This window comes from Tachypleus tridentatus, chromosome 7, assembly GCF_004210375.1.
Source record: "Tachypleus tridentatus isolate NWPU-2018 chromosome 7, ASM421037v1, whole genome shotgun sequence".
NCBI classification, from domain to species: domain Eukaryota; kingdom Metazoa; phylum Arthropoda; class Merostomata; order Xiphosura; family Limulidae; genus Tachypleus; species Tachypleus tridentatus.
The window spans coordinates 133,314,642-133,335,094 of NC_134831.1; the positions used below are offsets into that span (position 1 = coordinate 133,314,642).

The 20,453-nt window shown below is 33.6% G+C and overlaps 1 protein-coding gene across 2 annotated transcripts in view; it reads left to right on the top strand.

The window, feature by feature from the left end:
• LOC143256637 (uncharacterized) overlaps positions 1-11,412 on the top strand; it is a 32,940-nt gene extending 21,528 nt beyond the window's left edge. For both annotated transcript variants that reach the window (XM_076514112.1, XM_076514111.1), the window contains exon 2: positions 7,805-11,412. In XM_076514112.1, the coding sequence (XP_076370227.1) occupies positions 7,827-9,356 (1,530 nt within the window). In that variant the 5' untranslated portion in view covers positions 7,805-7,826 and the 3' untranslated portion in view covers positions 9,357-11,412. The remainder of the gene's footprint in view (positions 1-7,804) is intronic.
• The last annotated feature ends 9,041 nt before the right edge of the window (positions 11,413-20,453 follow it).

Below are 20,453 nucleotides of genomic sequence, written 5' to 3' on the forward strand. Positions count from 1 at the left end.
CTATAACATGACCATTGGTTATTAAACGCATGAGCTACGAAAGTGGTTCGAATTTTAGAAAGCTAACAAACCTGTTTTCTTATAATACATGAAAGTGTATTTCTTCCAATCATATAAAAATTAATAATGTATTAAAACGAAAATGTAAAACTATTTTAAAGGTTTGAAAATCTTTAGATTTTTTTTTTTTTTCAGCATTGCCTACTTGAACTATGAACAATATAGAAAATCGAAGATCTAGATTAAATTTCTTCTTTAAAGGTTGTTTGCTTGTTCTGAAGCTAAACTATATAATTTCTGTCCAACACGGGAAAACGAACTCCGAAATTGAGCGTAAACTCACAGTTAACCCACGGGGGACTGTTCATCACACACTGCACGTAGTACATTTAATGGTATTACGTGGCAGAGTAAGCAGTACACAAAGTGTAGAAGTTCACGAAACTAATAGTAAAGATGAAAATTAATTGAAATTTTGCTCTCAAGGAATGAAAAAAATTAATATAGATTAAACTACATTTAGAAGCATATAAACAAATAAGAAAAACTCATATTTGAGCTTTTGAGTAAAGCTCAGATCACAAAATAAAAATATTGAAATAAGAAATCGTTTTAGACTTAGTCATGCCAGGAAGTCAGTAATAACGTTAATATATCCCCTATTTGAAATGAGCGAGAACTATTCAGTCAGGACTCTTATTTATGGTCGTGCGTTATTATTGCAGTTTGAACGTATTGTGCACTTTTTTTTTCTTTTACTTCGAAAACTTTATTTCAATAAATGAGTTATTCAGTATTTTACTTACATAATAATATATGTTGTTTCATATTCATAAGGCTCTCTGCTATATAGGGCCCCACCTGTGGCTCATCGGTATGTCTGTGGACTTACCACGCTAAAAACCGGGTTTCGATACCCATGGTGGGCAGAGCACAGGTAGCCCATTGTCTAGCTTTGTGCTTAATTCAAAACAACAACAACTACAAGCCTGTAAACATTCTAAAGTTTGAATTTCCATAGCATCTACCTTGATAATTTTCTGGTAACAACAAGAACGTACTTCTAGGGTTTTGCTTCATTAATTTTACTGTTTTTCTTTTTTCCTTTGGAAGAAAAAGGTAATTCAAAATGTTTAGTTTTTCTGTGTTGGAGTTTATTTCATTTTCTAATCTTCGCGCCACCAGAAACTGAGAGAGAATAATAAACTATGCAGAAGGTAATATGAAGATAATATGACTTCTCTTTCCAACTCTTAACTTTTCACAACTTTATCTACCACTGAGAGGGCACGTGAAAATTTATATTAGCTCGTAAACCTTTCATATCTACGTCAAGGAACTGAAGGGTCCGTTACCAGGGAATTGATCGTCCCTCTATTTGAAACTGTTAGTTTTCTGATTCACTGAAACTTCAGTCCCTGCTCTGAAATACCTAATGGAATAATAACTGTGAACTACAGCAGACTGTGCTTGCAATGAATAGGATGCACCTCTGGTTTTCTAAAAGTTGGATTGATTTTTTTGTTTTTGAATTTCGCACAAAGCTACTCGACGGCTGTCTGCGCTAGCCGTCCCTAATTTAGCAGTGTAAGTCTAGAGGGAAGGCAGCTAGTCATCATCACCCACCGCCAACACTTGGGCTACTCTTGTACCAACGAATAGTGGGATTGACCGTCACATTATAACGCCCCCACGGCTGGGAGGCGAGCATGTTTGGTGCGACGTGGATTCGAACCCGCAACCCTCGGATTACGAGTCAAACGCTCTAAAAGTTGGATTTGAACCTAGTTAAAGATTTTCATAAATGCTGTACTACTCTCAACCGATATAGTTAGAATTAAATATTTCAAGATTCATAATAATCAGGTTTACACTTTACCTATACTTCATACAAACGAAATATATATATGTGTGTATAATGTCTGAAAATTAAAGTAAGAAAAGCAGCTTTATGGAGAATGAGAATGAAAATTACTTTCATGTAAAGTTTATTGAGTTTCATTTGCATCAGTACGAATCACGTAATTCACGTCGTGATTAACGTATTCTAATCACTTTGTTTAAGTAACTATAGTGACCCTAAGGGAGTCTATTTATCGACCAAACGTACGGCTTAGATGCTATCTCTCGAATTCTTTTAAATGAGGCATCGTTTCGTTAACGAAGCTGAACATTATCTAAACCGTGATGCTATATGAAATCCGTGCTTGGGTTATTGTCTTAGCGCAGTTAGGCATGTGCTGTTTGGACGGTAAATCAGATAATTAGAACATCAGTCTTTGTCTGTTTTGCTTGTTTCCTATCTACAATCTGTCAGTGGTCTGACCTGAGAATTTCTTTCTTATTTATCCATCTCTATGACATAATAAAGATCTTAATACGTACCAATTAGGTGCACGCTCGTAAGTTCGGTATACGTATTCTAATTAATGCATACATATATATAAGAAAAGTCAAACATTTTATTTTCGTGATTTATAAGTGGAAAAATAACTTCTTACATTTACGTTTTAACACATTTTTTATGAGTTAATATGTAACAACATTTACTCCTAATAACCTCTGTATGGATAATCAAATGGGAAGCTTATATGATATGTCAAGTTTCACTTCAGTGAAGACTTCTAGTATATTATAAAGTGATATTTTATATCGTTAACGTGTTATTAAGAAACTAGGAGGAAATGGAAGGAGTTCAATTTCAGTAAGTTGTATAAAAACAACAGCTCAAACTACTATTTAATCATCTGAAGAAAGTCACGGTCTAGTGGTCGAATGTAGATTATAAAGCGTTATAATAAATCGTATAAACTATCCCAACTCCTGTGTCAGGGTTCAAAGGCCAACTCGTAATTCACGGTCTTGTGGCCAACTGTTGATTAGGTGTGGTATAGCCGTACTCTGCTTCTGGGTGAAAAGGCCCTCTCGTGGCTCACAAAGATCCATTGTAACGATGAAGCTCCTTTTCGTTCTCTCTAATCACTTCGTAAGAAACGTTTATGTATCATAACACGTGTGCCATGTACGGCTTGTGAGTGGGGTATGTACACAGTTTCAAGTTTGTCACTACAAGAATGTCGAGAAGGTCAGGAGAACGAGACGAGGAAAACTACATCATATAGATAAAATACAACCTGGAACACCACTAGCCCTCCTGCCAAGTTTGGTTCTGCTAGACTGCGGAAAATGTTCGCGATCAAACAAATTCACAAACTCACAACATGATTTAATAGGAGATGACAGAGAATCTTGTTAGTAAGTTAATAGTAACCGCTCTATAGGTTTGAGTCAAAGGTGTCTGGTTTAGGTTTGAGCCAAGAGGAAGCCTGAGGGATTGACCCTCTGATAATGCTAAGCATATTGATCACATAGTATTTTGCAGATTTTATATACAATAAACTTGTTTTTGTTCTATTGATATAACCACTATTAAATTTTATTTGATTTGTTTCAATGAACATTTCATTCAAAATGTAGATCATTTTCATCTTTTAAATTTTTTGCACCATCTGAATGATAAAACCTGGCTACGCCTTTGGTTTGAGTTCAACAGTTCTAAAATATAAATGGAAATCACTACACCTCAGACTTCCCAAACCATTCCATTTCGCCCTATGTCACGTAAAGTGTCAGTTGGATGAGTGGATTTTAAAGTACTTGTTTCGTTGGAGCTGGGTTTTTCTTGGTAGTTTCCGTTTCCAAACTGTGATTCGTTGACACAAAAGGTGCTCTGCCCATTGTGGTCGTGACTGTGAAATAAGGAGTGTCCACAATTCGATCAGATAAGAGTAGTCCAAAAGTTGGCGGTTAGTGTTGTTAGCTAGTTGTCTTGCCTCCATTCTTTAAGAGCAAAATTAGGGACGGCTATTCACAGATGTAAATACGTATGTAAATTTGTAAGAAATTATGAAAGAAACAGACATATTTTGTAAGTCCTGTACCATACCTTTACTAATTATATGCACCCCCCAGTGGCTCAGCGGTATGTCTGCGGACTTACAACGCTAAAATCCGGGTTTCGATACTCGTGGCGAACAAAGCACAGATAGTCCATTGTGTAGCTTTGTGCTTAATTCAAAACAACTAATAATTATATGCAAAAGCTTTTTTCATTGTAAGTAAAATCACAATAATTAGTTTAAGGATACATGAAATATATCAGTGAAAATAAAAACAGTAGTAATTAGCAATCAAAATTAGTAGTTAAAATAAAATGCCCAAGTCTGCATTTTAAACTTTTAAAATTATTTCGGTTATTTCTGAGACAGGTTTATTTCTGATTATTTTACACAATTTTAAGAATGGTTTATTGAATATTATGATTATTAAAAATAGTATAACTAATTGTTGTATATTAAAATATACCATGGTTAAGTCAGATGATCTACTATCAATAAAGTAGGCGCACGAGTATGTTTTAAAAATAACACACAAGTTATTCTATCAATAAGTAAGCGAACACCAAGTAGCACTTCTCACATGGAGCAAACTTCGTTTAATATTATTGCATGTATGAGAAACAGTTGGATATTGTTAACATTATTGGATTGGCAAGTTTCCAGGCTACGTTTTTTTTCCCGCCGAAATGTTACTTAACAAAGCTTTACAGAGTTTTAGCACATGTCGTTCCAGGATACCGCAAACACAGTAAGTTCTGATAATTCAAGTAAAAAAACAGTTCGATCCCGTTCTATTCGTTCTGTTTACAGTTTGAATAGTTTACGCATGAAAAGTAATATTTCTTTTATTATTCTTAAACGAATGAATACTGTCATAACTTTATCCAGTTTCTTCTTTGTACCTTATTCTTTATATATTCTAGTATCCTTTGCTGCCTTCAAAACAAAAGTTAACGTTATGTTTTATTCTCAGTGCTATCAATACGGTAGTATTCACCGAATACGTTTATAGAACGACTCTCACTGCTTATATATGACGAAAAATAGTACAAAGTATCTTAGACTCTAAGAGACCCAACAGATACACTTGGCCCGGCATTGCTAGGTAGTTAGGACGCTCGACTCGTAATCCGAGAGTCGTAAGTTCGAATCCCCGTCACATCAAACAGGCTTGCCCTTTCAGCCGTGGTGGCGTTATAATGTAACGGTCAATCCCACTATTCGTTAATAAAATAATAGCCCAAGAGTTGGCGGTGAGTGGTGCTGACTAGCTACCTTCCCTCTAGTCTTACACTGCTGAATTAGGGACGGCTTGCGCTGATAGCCCTCGTGAAGCTTTGCCCAAAGATCAAAACAAACCAAACCAATAGGTACAATTTATCTCACACATGTGGAAATGATAAGCCTTTGACCTCTTTTTCGAAGTTCTGCTCAAATAAGTGGTTGAGTCTAAGAACGCAAAATGCATATATTTTTTTTATGTTTATTGGCCTTAAGATTTTGGCCAGCAATGTATGTATATGCAAAAAAACTAGAGTCCTTTCTTTTTGCCAAAGTGTTCATTACCTAACCAGTTTCATAACATCACAGGCTACTCTTCAGTGTAAATTCTATAAAAATCGACCTTCACCTTTTACAGTGGGAGGTTTAACAGTAAAACTAGTCTTAAAACCTGTAACGCTCAAGTTACTGAATAATTAATGCTTCCTTGAATTAGTGGTTTCAGGGCAATCAACACAAATATTTTTACAATATTTTATTTAGTTCAAAGAAAGTCAGTTATTACCTCATCACGACAGAAACGAATTAAAAACTGAAAGTCCACATGTTTGAATTTTATTTATTATTTTAACCACACACAAAGTTTAGGCAAGTCATAAGTAAGCACATTTATCAATACGACAAGGTGTATATGGTGGTGTTAGAGTTTAGTTTCTTGGTATCAATTTGTAAAAACAAACAAACATACAGAATTACTAAATAGTAACTCTTCGTAGGTGTGTGGTTAACACGCTCGACTCGTGGCCTAAACGAAACCAATCATCAAACATGCTTGCTCTTACAGCCGTAGGAGCATTATAATGTGACGTTCAGTCGCACAATTCATTAGCAATTAGTATCCCAAGAGTCGATGGTGAGTAATGTTGAGTAGTTGCAAACAGCCCTAGAGTAGCTTACGACAAAAATTCTACACATCTTGAGAGGTAAATATTGTTGGAAGGTTGCAAATAAAATAAAACTCTCATAGAATAGTAAAAAGAACATGAATAAAAGTAAACTTGTTTGGTTTAACTACAATATGTTGTGTACTTCTTGTTAGAGTAAGGAATATGATTTATAGATAATGTATGCTGAATTTGCCAATAGCTATCTATATTTTCCAGAATCTCAACTTTGCTGGTTTTCTAAATTCCTTCTTGTACGAGCATTTTACGCTGAAGTTCTCTCTACTTATAACTGTATAAACCGGAAAGATGTTCCGGATTTTTAATGCTCACTTATTCCGTGTAAAAAAAAAAATCAAAATCGTGCTGTGAAAAATTACGTTTTCAAGTGTTCGAGAGTACTTTTAAACACTTGTAAAAGACAAAGAGTAGGAAAAGATAAATTCATTCAGTCGGAACTGGACATGGATATGTTAAACGTCTTAGACCTAAGCTGAAGAAGTGTGGAGTCTCGTGAAGCGACAAGATAGTTTAGGATCAATACTAATACATCAGTGGCTGACTAGCTAAGTGTGAGGCTCAGAAGAGAGAACAGTTACGGTACGACAACATGCACAGCTGTTGGAAAGGACTTCTCTGAGGATCTGTTTTAGTAGTCGCTTATATTCCTGTTCGCTGTGCAGAAGTTATCCGAGCGTTGCTTCAGGGATTCTAGCGCATCTAACTGGAACTGGATGGTTATTCGTTTGAATGTATTGCATGTTTCATAACATTAATATTCAACTATTCCCTTGGGCAAGTTTCTTAGTTGGATACTACACCTCGAAACTGACATAAACTATGTGTTAATATATCTTTTTGACTTTAGGTAATCTTTCTTCTCGGTCTCTCCCTTTTTGTTTGTATGTAGACGTTTTAATATAAGAGTTAGCATGGCAAGCCAAGATGTGGAATCATGGAAAAGAGAAAATTTAACCCGAACTAAAAACGTTTTTAAAGTTATTATAAAAAAAAGATAGATGAAAACAAAACAACGTAAGTAAACACGTTTTAGGAGACTTCGTATGCTATAACATGATGCTGAAAAAAACCGAATAATTCTAATTAACTTCAACATACGTCATCCTAAAGAATATGAACCGAATATCAAATTGACAATAGCTTACTTAGATATCTCTAGAACAAAGAAAAAAGAATCTTTAACAGAAAATTAACTGTTGGGAAAAAAAGCACTTTACACGTTTTATCCTAAGAATGACGTGAACGAAGTAGAAAAATGAAAGTGCCTTTCTAAGACCCGTTGACTTGATTTGTAATAAAATTTTATTTGTGTATTATATAACGTTGATCGTTAAGTATTTTAATATAATACAACGGTTTCATGGATTATCTTTTCGATTTATTCGGCAATGCAAATTCGAGTAATATGAATATACGCTATGTTATAAAAATGTAATGTGTGACAGAGATAGTTTAGGTTATATCATATACGCATGCCTAATTTTTTCCTTATACGTCGGTATGTTTTAATACGAAAATTTATTTAACTATTTCATTGTACTTTTGTAGCTTTTCTTTATTTACATAAGAGCTGACTGATTCTACAACTAGTAAGAAAAATACTGAAACCCTGTAAGCATTATGTATCTTAGCAGCATCATGGTACTTTTACATCACCATTGTGTTATATTGCTTTGATAATTTTGGTTTTAAGTATTATTATGAAATATTTTCTTTCAGATTCCATTTGAGTGAAAACATCATGCAATGTTTAAGAGGTTCTCCTGGGATAATGGTTCTTCTCTTCTACATTCAGTGTTTGTGGACAGAAGTCTCTGCGATGTGCCCCATGAGATGTAAGTGTGATGATCAAAGTTTAAGAGTTGTTTGCGAGAATGCCAACTTGGATGTTGTTCCAATTACTTTAAACCCAGAACTCCGAGAACTTATACTAAAGAACAATCATATAAAGAGTATAATGGCTTCTTTCAGTGTATATCACAACCTAGAATATCTTGATGTTTCACACAATCAACTTGTAGATCTAGGAGAACATAACTTTAAGATGCAACAGCATCTGTGTACTCTCTATTTAAGTAGAAATATGGTCTCTTTGATCCACAACAATTCTTTTGCCGGCCTTCATCAACTGAAGGTATTGTATTTAAATGAAAACTTTCTAGAAGACATACCATCAAGAGCATTTGTACATCTACCAAATCTGAAGGCGCTGGATCTTTCGCAGAACAGGATTGCCATCATTGCGGAAGATGGATTTTATGGACTAGGAAACATTAGGACTTTGTTGCTAAGAGATAACAAGCTAGATTACATTCCTCTTACTGCGTTCCAAGACCTTCCTACTCTAATAAAGTTAGATTTTGGACTAAATGCCATAGAAGAGGTCCCAAAAGGAGCATTTAAATCGCTTAGACATCTTGAGGAACTATCTTTAGATGGCTGTGGTCTTGTTAAAATTGAATCTGGTGGGTTTCAGCACTTACACTCCGTAATTGTGCTCAACTTGCAGGATAACGAGCTTCAAGAAATTCCCACCAGAGCACTTGCTGATGTCCATCATTTAGAAGAACTTAATATTGGTCAAAATAAATTTCAAGAACTGAAGCCACTCTCATTTCAAAGACTAAAACATTTAAGAGTTGTCAAAATTAACGGCTCGCCACATTTCACAAGTATTCATAAAGACGCTTTTCTTCACAATATTTATATAAAAAAACTTTTGATAGCTCATAACAGAAAATTAGACCGTATTGATCATCATACCTTCGATGGTCTTCTTAATCTCAGATATGTGAGTCTTCGAGGAAATGCTTTTACCACCTTTCAATATGATTTACTTCCGTGGGATAAATTAGAAGTTTTTGACATCAGGGACAATCCTTTATTTTGCAACTGTAAAATGTTGTGGCTACAAAAGTTGTTAAGTAACCATAATATCACATCAGGGGATTCTAGAAGCGTTGCAGACGTTCATTGTGCAAGTCCTCCTGTTTTGAAAAATGTATTGCTCACAGAGGTCACGGACGAAGACCTCGGATGTTATATAGAGGTTAGAAGACAACAGATAATTATTGGTATTATAGTATCTGCTGTTACAGCAGTCGGGGTCCTTATCTTTCTTGGAATTTGCTACAGAAAGAAGCTTAATGCGGCTTTTAAAAGCAAGTGGGCATCTGGAAGGAATGAACCACAGTACCAGAAAACTCTGGAGGAGGAAAACATCGCAGTGGTACAGCGGTCTATAAAAATGACGCCAACTACAGAGCTTTAGAAGTACAACATCAAGAATTAGTCTTTGTTTTATTTCTATTGAATGAATTCAGTACTGATATGAAAATCTTACACTGTAACCTTTCAAGTTGTTTCAAGACCACAGTTTATTAGGAGAGTTTATTACAGCCACATGGGATGTTTTTATCTTTACGCATTTTGAAAAAAAAAAAATGAGTATAAACTAGAAACTTAAAGTCATGAGTATTTAGACCTGGACATATATTGATGAACATACATTGGTTCATGTTGAATGTTACTGTTTCCTTTCATTCATGGTGTAGCTTTATGTATTCGGTTTGAAAATAATACGCAGTGTTTATAGGTAATCTAATTTAGCTGCAACTGTGGATGTTCTTGGTGTAGTTTTTTTTATGTAAACATGTGCCTGTTTATTTTAAGTTTAACTTTGAAAGAAAGATTGAGAATTTTAATGCTGTTAACTGAACTTAGCGTTTGGACATCATTCAACTTTCTGAAACGTACGCCGCATCTCAGTGATAATATAAAACCTATTCTCCTTTACCTATCTACAGTAATATTTGGTTTTCAAACACTGCTCACAGTCAATTTGTTAGAAAACCAATACACGTCTATGTGACTTTTTAATCAGGAAAAATAACTTTTGTACTTGAAAAATATAATATGAAAAGATGTTAAAGCATTGACTGATTAAGTGTCTTATTATTGTCATTATTATAGAACGCAAAATGTAAAGAGAAAAAAGCTTAAATTTTCTACTTTTGAAAAGCTTATTGTTAAATCTGTGTGGAGCATATAGTTGATTCATTATGTGTTAAGTCAATATTGAGTATCTGTGAAACACGAAGCCGTTTTTAGCATTTGTTTTACTCTTAATAAAGCTGTTTATTTTACTGTGTCTACCACGTCCAGTTGAAGATATGTCTCTTGCGTGAAACATTTTGAGTAAGCTGTTCTTAAATGAGAATAGAATCTTTTCCCAAATGAGGGTTAACTATTGTGATATTTGTTAATACTGATACTGTTATTGAAACTACTCTTTAATATAAATATTATAGACTTAAGTTAAAAAGTGTTTCGTATAACCTTCTATGTGCATAGAACAAATTGTATTGGCGGATGTTTATTATATAATGAAATTTTGTTGTTAATGTATTTTATCCCTGCAGATAAACTGTGTACTTGTAAAATAAATAAAACTGTTAATTTAAATCTAAGTCCAATATCAGTTGGTTTAAAACATCAAATAACTAAAACAGTAAGCCAATTAAAAATGTTGTAAAATGGGACTAGCTCTTTTCATCATTGTAGAATTACACAAATATTAAATAATTTATGTCACATTATAAATTTCAGTCTAGATGGCGTTTGCAACTTAAATACACATTAATAAATGCTAGTCGGAAACGACATAGTGTTTAAATATTGGTAGAAAACATTAACGGGGGTAAATGTTAAGTCGAGAACGACATTGTGTTTAAATACACATTGCAACACAAATCTTGTTCCTGGATAATATGTGTTAGTTCTTAATTGCTTGTGTTGTAAAAGTACAGAATATGGCCATTATTCCCGTCAAACTTGGCTTTTGTGACCTGGATAATGAAATTTAGAAATCAACTTATTTTCTATGTAAAAACGAACAAATTTGCACATTTTTATTTAAATAAGGTCGTTGAGGTCTCTTTGGTTGGGGTAGTATAGGTTTCTCTTACTTGCTGCACCTCTTAAATTGTAATCTGGATCTTCAACGTCTACCTCCTCTTCTGATTTGTTGATCTCTTTTGATGATGGCTGATTTCTCTCTGGTGGAGTGGTTACAAGGAGCTCAGGGCAGTGTGGCACTGGGGCGATGGATGATGGAAGGTCTGAATACATGATAGCTGATGCATTCTTTCCAGCTCGACGTTTGGAAGGGTCCAAACTGCAGAAGTACGAATTGCTTGAGTGGTCAGTAGGTTTACGCCAAATTCTTGGAATAGCGAACTTCATGGCTCTATTTTACCCTCTGTACCATCCTGCAAAAGAGCAAAATAAAATTGTTATTATGAAGAATAAATTTATTTCATCCATAACTAATGTGTAAGATGTTCATATAAAATGTTTTATATGTGATGTTTTTCTATACTATTGGAAATTTTAAAAAAAATAAATGAAAATATATTCAAATTTTAAAAGGTTTAAAATTTGTATAATATAAAATCTTACTATTCAAGCAAGCAAAAATTGTTCGTCTGACCTTTTAAAGTTGTTTTTTTTGCAGTGCTCGCAGATAAAATGAGGTGCCCAGGGTTTGTCTTGATCCCAACAGGCATGTCGAAATATGGCTTGTAGGCTTCACACATTTTATCAGATGCTGTCACAGAGTACTTTTTCGTTCTTGTCTTGATAAATTGCCCACATACACAGCAGAATGCGTCTGGAGAATGTTTGCAGCTTCTTGTTGCCATCGCTGATAAAATCAGTTAGGTTTATATGTTTATTTAGGCACAGGCAGCTAGAACTAAACTGAAATGGTGAGTGGTGAGCCCCTGTATATATATTACTATGGAAAGCTCTAGAAAATTCTTTGAGGTGCTTGAAAATTCTTGTAAGTTCTACAACATTCTAGAAAGTTCGAGAAAGTTCTCTATGAGCTACTCAGCACTGAATTTTCCTGGAATGTTCTGGAAAATAGGTAAATTTGAAAATTTCATTACCCAGGTCAGAATAGCAAAGTTTGAAAAGAAAAATAGGTCTTTTCCATTTACTTTAGGTATAATCAATTGGAAAATAACACTTTCTGCTCAGGAACAAGAAAAAGTAAAAATTTTGTTACACAGTGACATTAATAGGAAATGTTAAAGACGTAAATGTTAAGTCGGGACTGACATACTGTTTACATAATAGTAAAGAACATTAGAGAGGGTAAATTTCTTGGCTGAACGATTAGTAAGACTTTATTGTGTTCAACTTGTCGAGTATTAACGTGCTGGATGTTTTACTTATATCGCAAGAAGTACAATAACCATTTTTAGGAACTTTATTTTAAGGATGACAAAAACATCTTATTCAAGTTTTAGTGGATTTGGTTTGAATTTCGCGCAAAGCTACACGAGGGCTATCTGCGCTAGCCGTCCCTAATTTGGCAGTGTTAGACTAGAGGGAAGACAGTATGTCATCACCACTCACCGCCAACTCTTGGGTTACTCTTTTACCAGCGAATAGTGGGATTGACCGCACATTATAACGCTCCCACGGCTGAAAGGGCGAACATGTTTGGTGTGAAAGGGATTCGAACACGCGACCCGTTTCAATGAGTCTGTGAGCTACTTTGAAGCCAGCTTTTTTTGAAATACAACAAAGACTTCCTTAAATACGTTTTAGTACCACTATTATTCAAGAAAATACAAGCTATTTAAAGTATCTCAATTTAAAACTGAATATGTGGATTAAAACTACTTAAGCAATAATAGAAATACGTAATATATTATTCTGGTAACACAACAAAACCTGTGATCAATGTCCTCATTTTGGTGGCTCAATATAACTATCAATAAATGTCAGGTCAAAGTTTCTCATAACTAATTAACTGTTACAGGTGAATCCAAAGGAGTTGTATTAATTTCATGATAGCATATAATACTTCCTTAAAACAAAGTTCGTATCATGTTAAGAATACACAGAAGAATTAGATTATTTCAACTTGTAACTCCAACTCTGTTCTACCTTGGTACATTAAATCACTTTCATATCTGGAGTCAGTAATTTCATAACTTAAATAATAGGATTGTAAATAAACAATGATATGCATACATTAAATTTAGCAAGACAATAAACGAAAATATTACATTAAACGACAACAATGCAAGTAGACTGATATTACATCAAATTATAACACAATTTATTTTGGCTCAATAGATTTTATTGTTTGTTAGAAACGAACAAAACTCTTCAAAACTATTAACATAAAATTACATTTGTATTGATTAAACATAAAATAAAATAAGCAAGTGAACTAAATCTCTGATACAAGGACAAATCAACGAAATACATAAACTGTAGGGGTGGTGCTATCAGAAGGTAATTGACTTGTTATAAACATCTATCAGTGATAAATGCAGTTTTGTTTTTATGGTTGTTTAAGTGTATCATTAGTTTTACGTCCAACGGGTTTTGTTGGGTCTTTAATCATATTAAAATATGTTTTCTCATTCACAAGTTTTAATAACCTTCAGTTTAGTTACTTCCTCACCAACCCATCAGCGTTACTTCATTGATCGCTAAAAGGAAAACGTCATCGCTTTCCTTTTTTTGTCTCAGTGAGAAGTTACAATGAAAAACAGGATCGGATATTTTAAGATATAAACATTATATATTCTAATGGAATCAGCATAAGCTTGGTTTTGTGGGCTGAAGGTTATTGTGTCGCAGTAATTTACGCATTTATTTTGTTTTAATTTCGCGCAAAGCTACTCGAGGGCTATCTGCACTAGCCATCCATAATTTAGCAGTGTAAGACTAGAAGGAAGGCAGCTAGTTGCAGGTTCCTTGGAACCACATGTATAAACAACTGTAATATAAGAAGGCCTTACAGTAAAAGTAAGATCTCTCTTAGGAACAGTCGTTTCACTTTTAGTAAAACCTTACAAAGGATAAGATTACCGTCCATTTTGGCGTCGTTAAAATGTACATCTGGAAGCTTCTTGCTTGTCTATTTTAGCACTCTTTCCACTGGGGGAATCGAGTCCCAAACGTACTGTGGGATTAGAAATTTATCATTGTTTTAAAAGCGCGAAAAGCTCAAGGTTTGTTTTATTTTGCAGTGTTATTATTAATACAGTACTCTAATATTTAGATTTAAGAGAAACCTTCAGCTAGAAACCTAAATTTTCAATTTCTTTAAAAATGTCATCAATGGGTAAAGGCCCGGCATGGCCAAGCGTGTTAAGGCGTTCGACTCGTAATCCGAGGGTCGCGGGTTCGGATCCTGCTCGCACCAAACGTGCTCGCCTTTTCAGCCATGAGGGCGTTATAATGTGACGATCAATCCCACTATTCGTTGGTAAAAGAGTAGCCCAAGAGTTGGCGGTGGGTGGTGATAACGAGCTGCCTTCCTTCTAGTCTTGCAGATAGCCCTCGAGTAACTTTGCGCGAAATTAAAAAAAAAATAAATGCGTAAATTACTGCGACACAAGAACCTTCTGGCTTCACGAGTAGCAAGCACATCTGCCAAATTTTTTATCAACCGAAAGAACTTTTTTGTTTAATTTTACCCTTTTGCAGCGATTCTAAATAAATTTTCTTAACAAACCGTTTATTCACAAAAACACTATATTACTCAAAAACGGCAACATAAATTCATCACAAAATCCTAGGTTAAAACATAAAATAAGTAAAAACATTTTCAATTGCATGCTTGTAATATATTTGTTACCTTAAAAATTAACCATATCTTTTATTTAGATAGTTTTTATAAATAATTCTCCGTAGATTTTCAGGTATAAACCAGTATGGAGATTTAGTAATTTCCTTACACTTGGAAAGAAACGAATAAAACAAAATAATTATATTTATTTCCTAATAGTATTATTTTAAATTGTTATTGAGTGAATCTATTGTACTGTAATATGCTATCAAAACTGGCACAAAAATTAGTTACGAAAGACTCAGATGTCTCTTAGAGGTTTGGGCTTGAATTTCGCGCAAAGCTACATGAGCTAGCCGTCCCTAATTTAATAATGTAAGACAACTAGTCAACATCACCCACCACCATGTATTGGATTACTCTTTTGTCAACAAATACTGGGATTTACCGTCACCTTATAACGCCGCCACGGCTGATAGGGGCGAACATGTGTGGTAGGGATCCAAACCCGCCACCCTCAGATTACGAGTCAAGCATCCTAACTACCCGGCCATGCCGTCTCTGAAAGAATGACACCCTAAGTAACATAGTAAAAAAATCAGGTAATTTATAAACAATACGTGAGATATCATGTTTGACAAGAAACATGTATTACATGTATTAATGACAAGTCATATGACAAAAAAGCTTAAAAAGGTAAGTAATATGGTTTTATACAATATATTGTATTCAATTTTTGAAGTGGTGTGAAGTCATACTATAGTTTGTTTTTACATATGAAATGATTCAAAATGGAGAGAACTTTTACTGATAAAGTCATCTTTATTTAAAATAAAATAACATAACCACTCGTAATTCAAGTTTCAGAAAAATAACTGAAGTACTGAGCGGTGAAATTTCGTCGTTATTAACGTATACGGATGATATTAAAATTTAAATTACACAATCCGTGAAATTCATGTTAGTGACAGGGCAAATATGATTTTAGGTTGTATCTACAGAAATTTTGAATACAAATCTAAAAGGTTAAAAATGCGTTGTATAGACCACATTCGGAGTATTGTTTCCAGTCTTGGGTTCCTTACCTAAGGGAAGACATTGAATTTTTGTCAAGGTTTAGAGGAAGGTTACCAAAATGGTGCATGAAATGAAAATATTATCATATGAGGAAAGATTAAGACGTCTAAGACTGTTTTCTCTTGAAAAATAAAAGTTAAAAAGGATCCGATTGAAGTTTTTCAAGATGGTAAAAGGAATTTATAATGTTGACGAATCAACGTTTTTCATGCTTAACAGCGAGAATTATAGAACTATAAAACACAAATATAGATTTATAGAAGGCAGAAACCGTATTCAACTGAGACAGTTTTATTTTTCAAATAGGGTGATTGGCCTATGAAATGGGTTGCTTTCGAATGTAGTGGAGACAGTAAATTTGAGTAAGTTTAATAGAAAGGTTGATTGATACACGAATGATAAGACACGGATTTATTTTTATTTGTTTTTTATTTTATTAATTTTTTATTTGATTTAGAGGATGGGACAGCTGAGATAGACCAACAGGTCCCTTGTGGTCTCTAAACATCACGCTATGTTATGTTAACTTTCAGTAACTCTCAATTATTTTAGACCTGGTTTCAAAGCTTGTGATTAAAAAAATGGCATGGGTTATATATATTTTTGTTTATTGTCAGCAGCAAAAGTGAATTTGAACGGCACATAGATTATATTTGAACATTTAATAGTCAACTTGTTAACATGATTCAAGTTAAAAACTCCAACATGCATTATGTTAAATCTGAACAAATATCAATTTGCATTTATTTTGTTACTAGTCTTTAATAAATGTGTTACGATAATAGTTGGTAGCTAGTCAGACTAGTGTTAAACGTTAGTGTTGTTAAAAATATTAAAAAATCAAATATTGAATATAAAACAGTACAGGTGTCCATTAAGTAGAAACTATCCTGATTGTTCTTCTAAATCAGATGTGCAAACCATTATTAGATATCCAACTTTTATTCTTTTGTAACTAAAAATATATTTATCGGTTCAAATCACTAGAACTACTTTTCTCCAAATATTCAATTACAACGCTAAAACTCTGTCTTAGACATTCAATATGAGCAAATTTGTTTAATGTTGTGCTTCAAAACAAAACCAATAAACAATAAAAACCCATTGTTTAAACCGTATAACACTCTCTCAAAGGACTTATAAGCATCACATAACCACTTTAAAACACATTCTTTAAACCGTTTAGTAGTCTCTTGGACTTAATAGCATCACTCTAAAAAGAAAAAAGTTAAACCGCATAGCACTCTTTCAAGGGGCTTATCAACATCATGTACCTACTTTATAAACACATTGTCTAAATTGTATGGTACTCTCATCTTAAACAGGGAAAGGTACACATTTGTATAAATATTTACGTTTCTATCACTTCGTGTCTCTGTCTCAATTTAAGCAGATAAACAAGTATTGACATGCGAATGTAAAAACAATACTTTATATTTCAACGTTTCAAAAGATGAACAATCACATCTCCACTACATAAATGAAACCAACTTAGGTATGTGTATGATGTATATTTTATTTGAAATGTACATATAGTTTGAAATGTTTGATGTGTGTAGTGAATTTTTGATTCTTTAGAAATGATTAAATGGTTTTGAGTCATGATTTACAGTCCTCCATCTAACTGCACGTGTTCTATTTCACTGAGACCTTTATGTCTAACATTTCTTTCCCGGAAAGGGGTCGGTGACCGTTTCGAGGGATTATCTGTTTTAATCACTCGCACCATGTTAAGTAAAATGATTTATACCGGACAAGTCTTCAATTTATCATGTTACGTAGGTTCGTATTACGATTTTAAATATCTACAAATTTGAATTTGAATTTAGAAGTTAATAGAATGTCAACATATACCAAAATTATAATATGTGCCAACTCGATTAATACATACAATTTTCTTTGTTAATACAAATAATATTTTAATATACAAATGACAATACAATTACAAATAGTTATAACAAACAATGATTTATATACAACAGTTTTACAAACTTACAAGCGATACTGACTCTTCTATTAGTATCTGGTCTGAAACTGAATATTTATTGACTGTTCATGGTTTGTTTGTTTGTTTCGGAATTTCGCGCAAAGCTACACGAGGATTATCTGCACTAGCCGTCCTTTGTTTAGCAGTGTAAGACTGGAGGGAAGACAGCTAGTAAACACCACCCACCGCCAACTCTTGGGCTACTCTTCTACCAACGAATACTGGGATTGACTGTCACATATAACATCCCCACGGCTGAAAGGACGAGCATGTTTGGTGTGACGGGAATTCGAACCAGCGAACCTCGGATTACTAGTCGAGTGCCCTAACCACATGGAATTGCTGGGCACGACGGTTCATGGAGAGCGAATTAACCGTTGATTCTTACGCTTGAAAATCTTCTACAAATTTAATAATATTTAATACAAATTTAACAGCGTAAGTTACACCCATTTTTAAATAAATATTTTACTGAAACAAAAATCAATATCAAATTAAATATACACTAATACATCCGTTACAACTATTTTACAACAGTTTCTTGACTGTCTGTGAATCAGTAAACACCAAAACAACGTCCCATAAGGAACGATTAATATTGCAATTCGTACCGTCGTGGCATCAGTAAAAGGTGCGCATGCTATGAATCACGAGAAGAATTAGGTACACTGTATGCTAAAACATAGCGTGACATACGAACTTGAAAAACAAGATATTTGATACTTCGGTTTTGGTTTTATTTCTTCTTGAAATAGAACACTTTCGGGGATCCTGTAGAAGTACATCCATTATAGCAGAGCGTTGGCTGTAAACATTGTATGACTATTATACGATATAATAAATTATATAGTTAACTCAACAAGAAACCGAAAGACGGTTCCTGATAAAGATATTTTGTTCATGTCTAGGAGTTCAACAACTGAGTTATTTAATAACTGACGTAAGAATTTTTATCTCAGTTGTGGCTCATTTTGCAATTTCATTGAAGAATTGTCTGTACTGTATTAACATAAGTTAAAGTAATGGATAGAATGATCCTTGATAAAAACTTTAGGTTCATTTTTGGATGTATTCAAAGCTCTTTTTTCGTTTTTGAAGCACGTTACAAAGAACGCTTATGAATAAATCATAAAACTGAATTTCAGAAAATTCATTAAAAATTCGTATTCGAAAATAATTTTTACTTAGCCATATTTGACATAAAAAATTAACATTAATTTATTTTATGTTCTTCTACTACACAAAACTTAAAGTATTATTTTGACTTCAAGCATTATTTTTTTAAGAATTATAATTATTTTAAATAATTAGCATCACTTTCGAAAACTCAAAATATTATTCTGTATGTTTATACAGAATATCTCACAGGACTGAATCGTTATTTCAAAGAAATAATTGGACTTTAGCCATCTGGATCATTCCCAGGGAGTCCTTCAGTTTTACACTACTATCTCTCATGTTATCCAGAAGTACTATTTATTTCTTTGAAGTTAACCACAAAACTACGCAGTGGGCTATCAGTGCTCTACCCACCACGGGTATTGAAATGCGGATTTTAACGTTATAAGTCCGCAGACATATCGCTATGCCACTGGGGGGAATCCAGAAGTAAACTAAAACAGACAGCATAATGGTTCAGGTTCACTAAAAATGTATTTACGAACATAATATTGATAGTTAAGGCGTTAACATAGGTTTCAGAAACCTTATTTATTTTCAATTCTGAAGAAACGATTGTAGTACTCATATTATCTACAATAATTATAAGATTACTAACACATCAAATTGAAAGATTTTGGTATATTATTTATTTATCTTACATTAAAATATGATCTTAAAATTAAATCAATAACGTGATGTGTTTTCTCAAAGTATATCTAAGTACCAGCTGATATATCTTTCGTAATAAAGACATTGAAACAAAAGAACGCAAATATTCTGAGATAAAACATGGCACCCTAATAGTACTCTAGGACATGAACAAAGTGTTGTAAACAAAATTACTTATATTGCTCGCAACTTCCATAAGTTATTTTTCAGCACATTTGCCTGAATAGCAAACTAGTAATGTTAAAATTTTAAATCTCAGAAATACAAAATAATGTGAACATCACCGGTAGCAAATGGGTTGTCTGTACCCTGCCCACAGTGGGCATCAATTTTTTTTTAAAATTTAACTCTCTGGACTTACCGTTGAGATATTTTTATGAACACGTCTCTCCGGATGGACTTACAATTGAGATATTTTTATGAACACTTCTCTCCGGATAAACTTACCATTGAGATATTTTTATGAACACTTCTCTCCGGATATTAAACATTTTCCAAATGAATTAGCATTCTCCCTCTTCTTAGTTCTAAATCAAAGTTACATATAGCTGTCTGCACTTTGTGCACCGAGAGGGACTGAATCCAGAATTCTAACGAAATAAATCCGTAAACTTACCACTAACCAATCAGTGGACGTAAATCAGCTACGAACTTTACGCTAAGAACTAAAAAAAAAGTACATATTAAGTGGTGTAAAGACTAACTAATGAACACTGAATAATTATGTTTTTAGGTAACTGCATTTCCTTTCGGAATTCTCGTTAGGCGTGTAAAACTGTACAAAAGCAAAGAAATGAAATCTTTAAAATGAAACACGTTTTAAACATGGTTTAATTAGGTTAAAATCTTTAAAAAATATGTCTGAATTTAGGTTC